Source organism: Ahaetulla prasina, chromosome 3 (assembly GCF_028640845.1).
Source record: "Ahaetulla prasina isolate Xishuangbanna chromosome 3, ASM2864084v1, whole genome shotgun sequence".
Classification (NCBI taxonomy): Eukaryota; Metazoa; Chordata; class Lepidosauria; order Squamata; family Colubridae; genus Ahaetulla; species Ahaetulla prasina.
The window spans coordinates 142,343,154-142,355,306 of record NC_080541.1 but is presented as its reverse complement, the minus strand read 5'-3'; the positions used below and the strand labels follow the sequence as shown (position 1 = coordinate 142,355,306).

General features: G+C 39.6%; 1 protein-coding gene across 18 annotated transcripts in view; it reads left to right on the top strand.

The window, feature by feature from the left end:
* The window catches only part of LOC131196433 (hornerin-like), a 114,380-nt gene that overhangs the window by 52,126 nt on the left and 50,101 nt on the right, over positions 1 to 12,153 (top strand). For 10 of the 18 annotated variants that reach the window (XM_058179261.1, XM_058179252.1, XM_058179254.1 and 7 more), the window contains exons 31-39: positions 930 to 965; positions 2,439 to 2,483; positions 2,877 to 2,921; positions 3,081 to 3,116; positions 3,527 to 3,571; positions 4,213 to 4,257; positions 7,363 to 7,404; positions 7,516 to 7,557; positions 9,656 to 9,697. In XM_058179261.1, the coding sequence (XP_058035244.1) occupies positions 930 to 965; positions 2,439 to 2,483; positions 2,877 to 2,921; positions 3,081 to 3,116; positions 3,527 to 3,571; positions 4,213 to 4,257; positions 7,363 to 7,404; positions 7,516 to 7,557; positions 9,656 to 9,697 (378 nt within the window). Of the gene's footprint in view, positions 1 to 929; positions 966 to 1,172; positions 1,218 to 2,438; positions 2,484 to 2,876; positions 2,922 to 3,080; positions 3,117 to 3,526; positions 3,572 to 4,212; positions 4,258 to 7,362; positions 7,405 to 7,515; positions 7,558 to 9,655; positions 9,698 to 12,153 lie in introns of all 18 variants that reach the window. The other 8 variants (XM_058179262.1, XM_058179251.1, XM_058179259.1 and 5 more) reach the window with 7 other exon arrangements.

Here is a 12,153-nt window from a genome sequence, read left to right as displayed (position 1 = left end):
GTTATGTAACTGCTGTGGACGCAGGCCGGATATTGAATCCAATGCCTAAACAGTCCAGGAGGGGAGAGAAGAAAATCCTCAGGTAGAAAATGCAAGCCTGGTTTGGAAAGCTTAGTTTTGGTCACAGGCTTCGTGAAAACAACCAAGCCTGACTAATAAGGAGCAGGAGTTTACCCTAAAGCAGGGGTGTCAAACTCGATTTCATTGAGGGTTGCATCAGGGTTGTGTTTGATTCGGGGGGGTGGTAGAGTGGGTGTGGTTAGGGTGGGCATGGCCAGCTCCACATCACTTGTGCCGGAGACGCCTGTGGTGGCCCGAGAGCTCTGCCAGTAAAAATGGCCTCCAGAGCTCCGGGTTCAGGTGGGATGGCCTCCTGCAACCCTCTGCTAGGGAAAACAGAGCTCGAGATGGCCGCATGCAGCCCTTGCAAGCTCCGTTTTCGGCTGCAATGGCCTCCTGCAACCCTCTGCCAGCCAAAACGGGGCTCTGTTTTTGCTGGCAGAGGCACCGACAGACTAGAAGGGGAAAGATTCCTTGGCAGGATTCCAAAGTGAGGGACCAGAACCTGCCAGAAGGAAAGCCAAAGGCATATCTATTGGCAGAGGCTACCTTCAGAAGTTGCTTCCCTGGGAAACAAAAGACACAAATTAGATCTCTAGCAGGAAGAAGGGGATTTATTTAAAATTTATTTTATGGTGTGTGTGTGTGTGTGTGTGTGTGTGTGTGTGTGTGTGTGTGTCTATATATATATCCCTTTTTACAACCCTGTGAACTCTTACTGTATATATATTTATATTCAAAATTTTAAAATACATTGTCATAAACCTCATTTTAAGTGCTTTGTTTGTTATAACATAAAGAAAGATACAGGACTAGCATTTTGAAGTAAAATATATTAATGTTAGTTTTTAATGTATATTTCTGTGCAGAGTGGATCCTATGGGAGCAGCAGCCAATATGGACAGGTAAAACTGTTTTATTGTATGATACGTGTAGAAAATGTGCTCCAGCAATAGATCAAAATGAGCATTTTGGTTTATTGCTGCTTCTAAATATATATGTGTGTGTGTCTATATATATATTAGTTCCCAAAGTCTCTCTGGACAGGGAGTCAGTCAATAAATAAATAAATAAATAAATAAATATTGTTTTACAATGTGTTTTCTGTACAGGCTGGACAGAGCGGATCCTATGGGAGCAGCAGCCAATACGGACAGGTAAAACTATTGTTTAAATGCAGTACATATCTAATTATGGCAATATGTGACAATAGCCAGAGATAAGCAGAGAAATCCTATACGTAGATCAAGTCAAAGCAGGGAGGTTATGTAACTGCTGTGGACGCAGGCCGGATATTGAATCCAATGCCTAAACAGTCCAGGAGGGGAGAGAAGAAAATCCTCAGGTAGAAAATGCAAGCCTGGTTTGGAAAGCTTAGTTTTGGTCACAGGCTTCGTGAAAACAACCAAGCCTGACTAATAAGGAGCAGGAGTTTACCCTAAAGCAGGGGTGTCAAACTCGATTTCATTGAGGGTTGCATCAGGGTTGTGTTTGATTCGGGGTGGTGGTGGAATGGGTGTGGTTAGGGTGGGCATGGCCAGCTCCACATCACTTGTGTCGGAGACACCTGTGGTGGCCCGAGAGCTCTGTCAGTAAAAATGGCCTCCAGAGCTCCATTTTCAGGTGGGACGGCCTCCTGCAACCCTCTGCTAGGGAAAACAGAGCTCGAGATGGCCACATGCAGCCCTTGCAAGCTCCGTTTTCGGCTGCAATGGCCTCCTGCAACCCTCTGCCAGCCAAAATGGAGCTCTGTTTTTGCTGGCAGAGGCACCGACAGACTAGAAGGGGAAAGATTCCTTGGCAGGATTCCAAAGTGAGGGAGCAGACCCTGCCAGAAGGAAAGCCAAAGGCATATCTATTGGCAGAGGCTACCTTCAGAAGTTGCTTCCCTGGGAAACAAAAGACACAAATTAGATCTCTAGCAGGAAGAAAGGGATTTATTTAAAATTTATTTTATGGGGTGTGTGTGTGTGTGTGTGTGTGTGTGTGTGTGTGTCTATATATATATCCCTTTTTACAACCCTGTGAACTCTTACTGTATATATATTTATATTCAAAATTTTAAAATACATTGTCATAAACCTCATTTTAAGTACTTTGTTTGTTATAACATAAAGAAAGATACAGGACTAGCATTTTGAAGTAAAATATATTAATGTTAGTTTTTAATGTATATTTCTGGACAATATGGACAGGTAAAACTGTTTTATTGTATGATACGTGTAGAAAATGTGCTCCAGCAATAGATCAAAATGAGCATTTTGGTTTATTGCTGCTTCTAAATATATATATTAGTTCCCAAAGTCTCTCTGGACAGGGAGTCAGTCAATAAATAAATAAATAAATAAATATTGTTTTACAATGTGTTTTCTGTACAGGCTGGACAGAGCGGATCCTATGGGAGCAGCAGCCAATACGGACAGGTAAAACTGTTCTACCATGTAATTTCAGGCTCCAAAAATCAAAGGAAGATATGCAGAGAAACCTCCAAGCAGTTTCCTTTATTGTTCCTCACCTACAGACAGAAACTTGCCTGACTAAAGCAAACTACTTGCATCATTAAAAATAGACACTGAGAATCTCTAGGGAGGAGCTACCTTGACCCTTTTCCTCCCAAGCAAACTACCTTAACTGTGCTCTCTCTCTCTCTTGTTCTCCTGGAATACCACCCCTCCCTTCTGGGAATCCAAACTAATTCCATCATATAATGTGTGTAGAAAAAAGGCCTATAATAATAGATAAAAATGAGCGTTTTGTAGCTTCTGAATGTAAGCAGCAGTTATATTAACTGTTTTTATAATATATTTGCTATACAGACTGGACAGAGTGGATCCTATGGGAGCAGCAGCCATTATGGACAGGTAAAATTGTGTTACCATATCATGTATGTAGAAAATATGCTACAGTAATAGATAATCGCAAAAAAAGGCATTTGTATTTCTATGTATTTAAGCTTCTAAAAAAGCAGCCTTGCTTAAATGTATTGTTTTATGATTTTTCCCCCTGCATTTTTTTGACAGAGTGGATCCTATGGGAGCAGCAGCCAATATGGACAGGTAAAACTGTTTTATTGTATGATATGTGTAGGAAATGTGCTATAATATTAGATCAAAATGAACGTTTCAGTTTATTGCTGCTTTTAAATATAATAAAATGGGCATTTCTGTTTATTGTAATTTCAGAATATTAAAAGCAGCTTTGTGCAGTTATATTAAGGAGGGGGGAGCGTTTTACATTGGAGGTGGTTGGTAAAAGTAAGAGAGAAGATCCCACCTCTATATTGCAAATGTACTGGGTTCCTAGTTTTATCGAAGTCTTGTTAATGTTAATGTTTTTATATTTGTCTGCTTATTGCATTGTAAGCTGCCCAAAGTCTCTCTGGACAGTGAGATGGGAATCATATAAATTGAATGAATGAATGAATTAATTAATTAATTAAATGATTTATAATGTATTTTTTGTTCAGGCTGGGCAGACCGGATCCTATGGGAGCAATAGCCAATATGGACAGGTAAAACTGTGTTACTGTGTGATGTGTGTAAAAAAATGTGCTATAGCAGTAGATAATACAAAGAAACATGAGCATTTCCATTTATTTTCAGTTGTTTTGTGTAAATATATTAATATTTTTACATGCATTTTCTGTACTGGGTAGAGCAGCTCTCAATATGGAAAGGTAAATATTAAGTAATGTATAGATAATGTATTTCATGGACAGATGTGAACTATTTCTTAATACTCAACATTAATGTTTATTTTTGCTCTGAATGTAAAAAGAGCTGTCTGTCTATGTATCTATGTATGTATGCATCTATCAATCACACAAGTTTCAAATTTGCGCCGTCACGTTGCCACCACGTGACATTTCGTGATGTTTTTCCCATTTGCAAAGCTAGGATGGGCGTGGCCTATACATGATGCATCCGGCCCATGAGCCACCCTGATCTATCATCTGCCTGGACAACTTAAAAACTTTTCTAAAACAGTCTCAGAGTAACTGTTTTGTTTTATTCTTGTCAACATGGGTGATCTTGGATAAGACACATTTGCATATTTTTTAATTCCATGCTCCTCAGACTATGATATTGGCTCTCTCTAAGTGGCTCTCTCATGATAAGAAATAATTGGATCCATTTCTTATTTCCTTGGCAGGGCTCCCAATCAAGTGGAGGCTCCAACATTAAGGGTTGTGGTGAAGTAAGTACAGAATAGTTCATATAAAATAAGTAGTATTTAATTTTGAAATGGTAACTTTTCACTTATTTCTCAAATAACAAAGTTGTAACACCACTCAACCATATCCCTTAGAAATGCTTATTATATTTAAGTATCACAATGAGTGACGCAATGGCCTGGAGGTGAAGATATTTGCCTCCCACTCAGGAGCCTGAGAGTTCAATCCTAGGCAGTTACAGATGTTTTTCTTTCAGGGTGCAGAGAGAAAATATCAGCTGCAAACTTCACATAGGAGTCAGGAAGGGCATCTGGCCAGTAAACACTGAGCTCTGTTCAGTCACCTAGATTCCATCTCATAAAAGGGATTAGGGGTCCTGAAAAGAAAAAAAATAAGTATCATGATGTTATTAATCTGCAATTTCCATCACTGGCATAATGGAATTGCCTATTCTGTGAAAAACCACTATTCATAGTAGTGAAAATAAGTGTAGACCTGCTGTTTTCTTCCCCTGGCACACCCTTCTAGTTTAATTACAGTTTAACTTTGCTTGTCAGAACCTTAAATCAGCTAAGGGATGATTATGTTCCATCAAAAATATCATTCAAAATATGATTAATGTATTGTTTTTTCCCCTGCTGTAGTTTACTGTACAGGGATCTTTAGGATTAATGAAAGTTCTTTTTCAGAAATCTTCATGTTTTTCATTTTGTTCAAACTTACAGTACGTTGGGTGGGTAGAATTATAATTGTTATTAAAAATAACTGTTTTCTGTTTTCTTTCTCACAAATTTAAAAACACCAAATGCCATGTAAAAATGTCAGTATAGCCTATTTACGCTATATCACTTGTATATCAGTCTGAGCATTTTTTCCCATTTAAAGCAGTTCAAAATTAGTTATTGATTAAATTAGCACACTTCGTTAAAGATTTCTCTTTCACTCATGTAGTTTCTAGGACTCTTTGAAGGCAATATTCCTCAGTTAGAACTATTAATGAATATATATATATATACTTCATATATTCTTTATATATACTTTATATTTATAACTTTTAATACCTTATTAGTCATGACTGTTGATTATGATGGTATTTCAACAGTCTCTAAATGTAAAGATTTCCCCACACATGCATGCTAGTTGTTTCTGGCTCTAGGGACCTCCGTTTCTAAGCCGAAGAGCCAGCCCTGTCCGAAGACGTCTCTGTGGTCATGTGGGTTGTGACCCAGGCCAAGTAGGTAGTAGGAAACTCAGTCAGTGAAAAAAGAAACAAACTTCATTCGAATAGCTGAAAATTACTTCATTCTCAGCGTAGTTCAACTAAATTAAAGCAAATTCCTCCCAACACAAATTTCCTCAGTCCTATCACCAACCTTGGTCCACTTAGGCAAACTGCCAAAGGCCTTTTTTTTATTTATTTATTTTGTCACACAATATATATAAGCATAAGCATGAAATAACTATACAATATATAAGCATATATATAAGTATGAGTATGTAATAACTATATTAATTGGATATAATGAAAGGAAACAATAGGACCGGAACGGTAGGCACGCTTGTGCTCTTATGCAAGCCCCTTTTCTTGGCAAATGTTCAGAAGACACTGATACAAAAATAAATACAAGAAGATGAAGCTACCAATGTTGTTTTCCAGCAAAACCCAAATGCCGTTGCTGGTCTTTTTTAAGCCTTATGAGAGGGGCCAATCATCTCTTGACCCTACTTCCAAGTTGTCTTCTTTGCTTGAGCTGCTCTTGCCTTCTGGCAGCTCTTCTCATGCATGCATTAGGAACAGGCTCCTCCTGTTCCTCTGCCCCACCACTGAAAGTCTCTGGAGGCTCTGGAGTCCGCACCCCACTCCCCGATGGCCCTGGCCCCACCTCAACCTCCGACACACTCATCCGGACCTTCCCCAGCCTCCAGGACTGGCCCACACTCTTCCTTAGCCTCATCGCTGTCCAACTCTTGCCAGCTCCACAGGCTGCTGGCGGACCATAACAATGTGGCCAGCATGACTAAAGGCCAAAGGCGCACGGAGCGCTGTTACCTTCCCATCAAAGTGGTCCCTAGGTTGGCAGAAGCTGGGACAAGTAACAGGAGCTCACTCCGTTATGCAGGACTAGGGATTCGAACTGCTGAACTGCCAGCCTTCTGATCGGCAAGCTCAGTATCTATTCAGGGAAATACTCTTTTCTTCCTCTTACGTTCTATATAAATTCAAGGATAATTCTAATGACAGAAGTTACACCCAATGTCAATCCACTTACTGTGGTTGCAGTGCAGGCCATTATTTCTTAGATTTGATATTTGAAGCTTTCATTTATTCCTCCAACAGTTCAAAACTCAGCTAACATAAGAAGCCCTGAAAGAGGGGGAAAAAAGATTTCAGTGTTTCATTATGAGTTTGTTTTCATTTCTATGCATTTGGGGGGAAATCCTTTCTGAAGAAAAAGTAACCATTACAATGGAGCAAAAATATTTATCTTTCTTTTTGTTGTTGTTTTTAATTGGTCTCCTTTCTGTGGGTTTTCAATTTTCTTTGAAGAAGGATTTTTCTCAGATTTGAAAAGAAGACCTTGGCTGTCTTTGGATTTTTTTTTCGGCAACAGCTTTTACGCTTATTTGGAGCCCATGCTTTTCTTTAACCTATGAATGGCACTACTGTTCAGCCTTTTCTGAAGAATGAGCAGCAAGATTTTTAGATGGAATCAATTATAAACCTTTCAAATTAGGGCTGCAAAACTTTTGTGTACAATGCAGTGTTTCCTGTACCTCTTTGCTGCCATCTAGTGGCTGTGTTGATTTCCTAGTACAGTATTCTTACTTACCGGTAGGTTACAATATTCTGAGCGGATTATTGGTTTGCTTTTTGAAATTCCAGGAACGGTAATACAAGATATTGTAAATTCATCGTGCTGTAGTTGTGCCTGTTCTGATAGAGTGAGCATTGTTTAAAAGTATCTCTACCAACCTTTTGCTGTAGCCTTTCAGATAAAATTCCCCAAGTGGGAAAAGTTAGTTTGGATGTTTTGATGATTTGACCGACTTTGCACGGGCATAATTTGGAACACTGAAGATCGCTGTTTTCATTTTATTTCATTTTTATAATATTTTTACTTTTACAGAACCCAAGAAACTGTAGACGCAAAAGGTCTGCATTAGCTCTAGTAAGTACCCTGACTAACACCAAATGGAGATTTTCTTCAAATCAGATAAAAGTGGGAAGGATTCGTGCATCAACCTAACCTGTTTTATGACTTGTGTTTTCTCTCCCACAGAATATACTTAAGACATGGATCAATAAGATTCGGGGGAAAAGGGTATGTGCTTTTTCTCATCACTATAAGTTCTCATTCACTCTGCTTTACATTTTCACAATCTGTTGCTGTATTGCAATAACTGGTGCTTGAACTCCCAGTGATTACCTCTTGGTTTAATAGTCATTACTTACTGATTAGATTTCTATAGTTTCCCAAGGCATTAAATGAAAGGAAGACTAAAGTGTACTTTTGCTTTTCAACAAGTTCACAGTTTTATTGGAGCAACCAGAAGTGAAAAAACACTGACCAAATTATTTTCTTACTTTTGATTTGAACTTCAAATTCCTTTACACCATCACAGAACTGCCCAAAATTCAGTACACCCTACAACTGTTTTCTCTATGGGAAACTATGCATGCCCCAAGGCAATAACAGAATGAAAGAAATACCTTTTTGACTTTTTGTCAAAAAAAAAATATTATGACTTTTCCAACCAAAACAACCACTCCTATATATTCAGGATTTACAAAATGTTATAGTCTCAAAATGTTCTAACCTCAAAAGACTCGATTATGTCCGTCAGTAAAACTTGGGACTGCTTGAAATAGAAGTTTTCTGCTAGTATACAATTTGTTATTATATAAAAGTAAAAAGTTGTGCCTTAAGTTACTACCATATTCTACTGTATCAAAAGAATTCAGAAATCAATGCCTTTTTTTCTTTTTCTCTCTGCCCTGCACTTTTTTTTTCTCTTCCCCTTTTCCCTCCTTATTTTTCCATTATCTTTATTTTTCTTTGTATGTTATGTATGCCTTGTTTATAACATGATTTTTCAGGTTTATGAAATATAATATTAAAGATAAGAGTGGCCATTATAAATCTCACATAGTGTATTTTAAGGGATATATAAAATGACATTGTACAGAAGCATGAAGCAATAAATAGATTATAAATACACTATAAAGGAGCTGTGGTGGCGCAGTGGTTAGAATGCAATACTTGCAGGCTAATTCTTGTGACTACCAGAGGTTCAATCCTCACTGGCTCAAGGTTGACTCAGCCTTCCATTCTTCTGAGGCCGATAAAATGATCCAGATTATTGGGGGCACTATGCTGACTCTGAACACCGCTTAGAGAGGGCTGTGAAGTGGTATGTGTCTAAATGCTAGTGCTATAAATGGCATCAAAAGGCTCTTCTGCAGGGGTGGGCTTCAAAAATTATAGCAAGGGGTTCTCTATCGGGTTTCTGGGTGAGTGTGGCCATGGTGGGCGTGGTCTAGTCGGCTGCCTGCATCATGGCGGGGGGAGGGCGTTTTTGCTGTCCCTGGGCTTTGGAGGCTTTTCTTGAGCCTCCAGGAGGGTGAAAACAGCCTCCTCAGGCTCTGGAGGCCCTCTGGAGGTTTCCAGCCTTCCTGAACTTCCGGTAGGCCCTCCCAGAGCTTCTGTGCGTGCCCTGCATCCAAAACAGGCCGCATGGCGACTCCTGGGAGGGGCGGGGTAGGGTGGGCAGGGCCAGCCAGGAGTGGCATTTGGGGGATCCTCCGAATTGCACAGAATCTTAGCTAGAGGTTCTCCTGAACCCCTTTGAACCCCCAGCAGCCCACCCCTGCTCTTCCAGCAGCCCTGCTCACATTCATGTTGTCTACCAATTATTCAGCTGGCAAGAAAGCATGTGCCAGCATAAAACATACTGCACTTACTATTGATCCCTGTTCTACTGCAGCAAAAGGCCAACCTTATCCTCACAGCTATTTCTAAGCATGGCTCTAATATGGTTCAGAAAAGAAGATAAACCTGAATAAAAAAAATAGCCCAGCTGCCAGATTGCAATTATGGAAGTGGGATATAGAGCGAAGCGGGGGGGAATTTACCTAAAGCTTCTGATCAATGCAATCCCTCCACTTCATATATGACCTGTCACTGAAAGAGCAGGGGGAAGCAGAAAATAATTAGAATAAACGAGTTCTGCAAAGTAGTGCAAGCAAGTCCTGCAAAGTAGTGAGTATCTAAGGAATCCAGCAAGATCCAAAACTGGCCAACAACACTTGGATGGCCGTGGTGGGAAATCACAAAGCACTGAATATGGGTGGTGGCCCATAGTTCTCACATAATTTGTAATAACATAATGAAACATCTTTAACTGCTATCTTTATTTCAGAATGAACCTTTTAATTCAGAACACAGGTATACCTATAACCAGGTAAGAATTTCAGTTTCATTCTGTTTAAAGTCCATGTTGGTAAATAGTTGCTAGAATTGGGGTATTTAAGAGCCTAATCAGATTGCCATGTTAAAGTGCTATTCATCAGTTCTTGAGCCAACAGAAAAATATGACTCAGATTGCCTTAATAACAACACCAGCAACTGCTAAGGAAATGACTGATGGATTTTCCCCAAGTTCTTTCCCGTATCTGCAAAGCCTAGCCTTCTGCTTTATTTATTTTATTTTATTTATTTATTTGTCAATCATATATAAAATAACAGGTAAAAGTATAAACATAATTTGGATACATGAAAATGGTAAGTAAAAAATGAATATTAGGACATTGACGGTAGGCACACATGTGCACTTATGCACGCCCCTTGTTTAGAAGAAGGATCAGAAACCCTTCCACTAATGTGGGCAAGGTTGAGTGAGGACAGGCAAGTGCTTGAAATGCCATGTTTAGGTATTATGCTGCTCCTTGTCTGGGTGGGCTGAGCCTGGGAAAATTAGAAGAAAGGAACCTGAGACCAGATAGGTCCCTTATCAAAACCCTACTTAGGGAATGCTCCACACCCAAGGCTGCAAAATGCAGAAGTCTGTTATCACATAAGGGTGGGAGAAAGAGGTAGTGTTTAAATATAATGGTTTGATCTAAATATGGCTTGCTTCCTAGGTCCTGCAGTAGCTGAACTTCTTTGTTTTCTGACCTCCTTTGAATCTACAATTAAAGCAACTTATCTATCTGACCTTGTCCTTGATTCCCTGCTGCTAGCTCCAGAGAGCAGATTTGAGTTCCTAGAAAGAGATTTATTTCTGTGCACAAGGTGAAGCTCTGACAGCAAAACAAGCTATTCCTATTCCTAGTCCCATGGAAGAAGAGAATTCTTTTAAGACTCCAAGATTGAAACCATGGCTATCGACCTTCTTGTGAATTGACTGATGGTTAAATTGGCTGACCTTTTATTCCAATATCAGAATTATGGGTTGACTCAGATTGAGCAAGCAGAACTATTGTTATTGGGCTCTCGTGTGTCTCTACCCAAGATCCAGCAACTATAGAAACAAGTGAAAAAAACCTGACGACAACAACAACAGCAGCAGGAATCTTGGCAAATATTCTGCCTTTTTTATTCAGTATGATTTTTACACCTCTCTAAGACCTAAGGATTTGTTCACAAATTGTTCTCAGGATTTATAACTGGAAGTGAATGTAGGGGTCACCAGTATTATCTTTTGTTCTCTTCCTCTCTGTCAACTAATTGGACACTTTGGATGTTGAACCCCTGGAGTTGGGTTGTAGAGTGCTCACATTGCTTGAGAAAAGAAGCATTCATGCCTATAAAGTCTATGTTTATACTTGTGGGGAATCTGACCACTTTACATGGCAATATCCATCTCAGATCCTCAACCCTCCCTTCCAAAACATCAACAGCACCCTGAGCTCTGCTAACTATTAGAGGTCATAACCCAATTCCTCTCATCTCTAAACTTTTACAACAGCTGAAGAACACTTTCACACACACACACCCAAATTGGATTTCACATCTTCTTCCCTGGTTTCTGGTGGGTCTCAATTTACACCAGATGGTGAAAGTGATATTTTTATCATGGTACAAAGTTTCATACTACCTAGCCTGTTCAATCACTGCACTGCGCATTGCTGCAAGGATTAACAAATACCATTTGCTTGGACTTTATTACTCATTACCACATGTTGTTTGTTTGGATGCCATTCTAGTACTATTGGACCTTTTCTCTAAAATGGCTTTTTTCATCTCTTTTTGTGCCCTTCCATACATTCTGGAGAATGCCTATCTGTTTATTTACTGTGAGGGGGTGGGGGGGTTTCAGAACCACAGATTGACTGATCATTTTATTTTGGACAGAGGCCACTCAATTCACAGTACATTTTCATCGGCACTACTATCGACAACTGAATTAATGTTCCACCTGTCTTCTGTTCATCATCCACCATCTGACAGAGAAATGGAAAGAACAAAATATCACACAGAGCAACACTTCCTTTGCCACATAAATGACCAACTCAAAACCTGGCCTGAGGTTTAGCTGTGGTTCAGTTAATTCATGCCTCTATTCAAATGTCTCAATTTCAGGGTCTTTATGATACTGCTTGCACCTGCTGCTTGATACTTCTTGACTTCCACTCAATCCATTTTTACCATAAACTGCAAGATACGCTGTGACACGTCAAGGATCAACTTCCTGCAAATGCCCTGCTACCCATCACCAAAAGGAAGACCGTTCTATTGCTGTAGGATACCACACCTGGCTTTCTACTAGGTTCTAGTCTTCAATGCAACAGTCTAAGAAGCTGTATGCTAAGGTTAGCAGGCTGTTTTGAAATACTTACATAGATCAGTTCCATTACCTTATGTGTGCTGCTTCCATCTACACTAAAAATACACCTGGTCTTTTGGCATTCTTTCCTG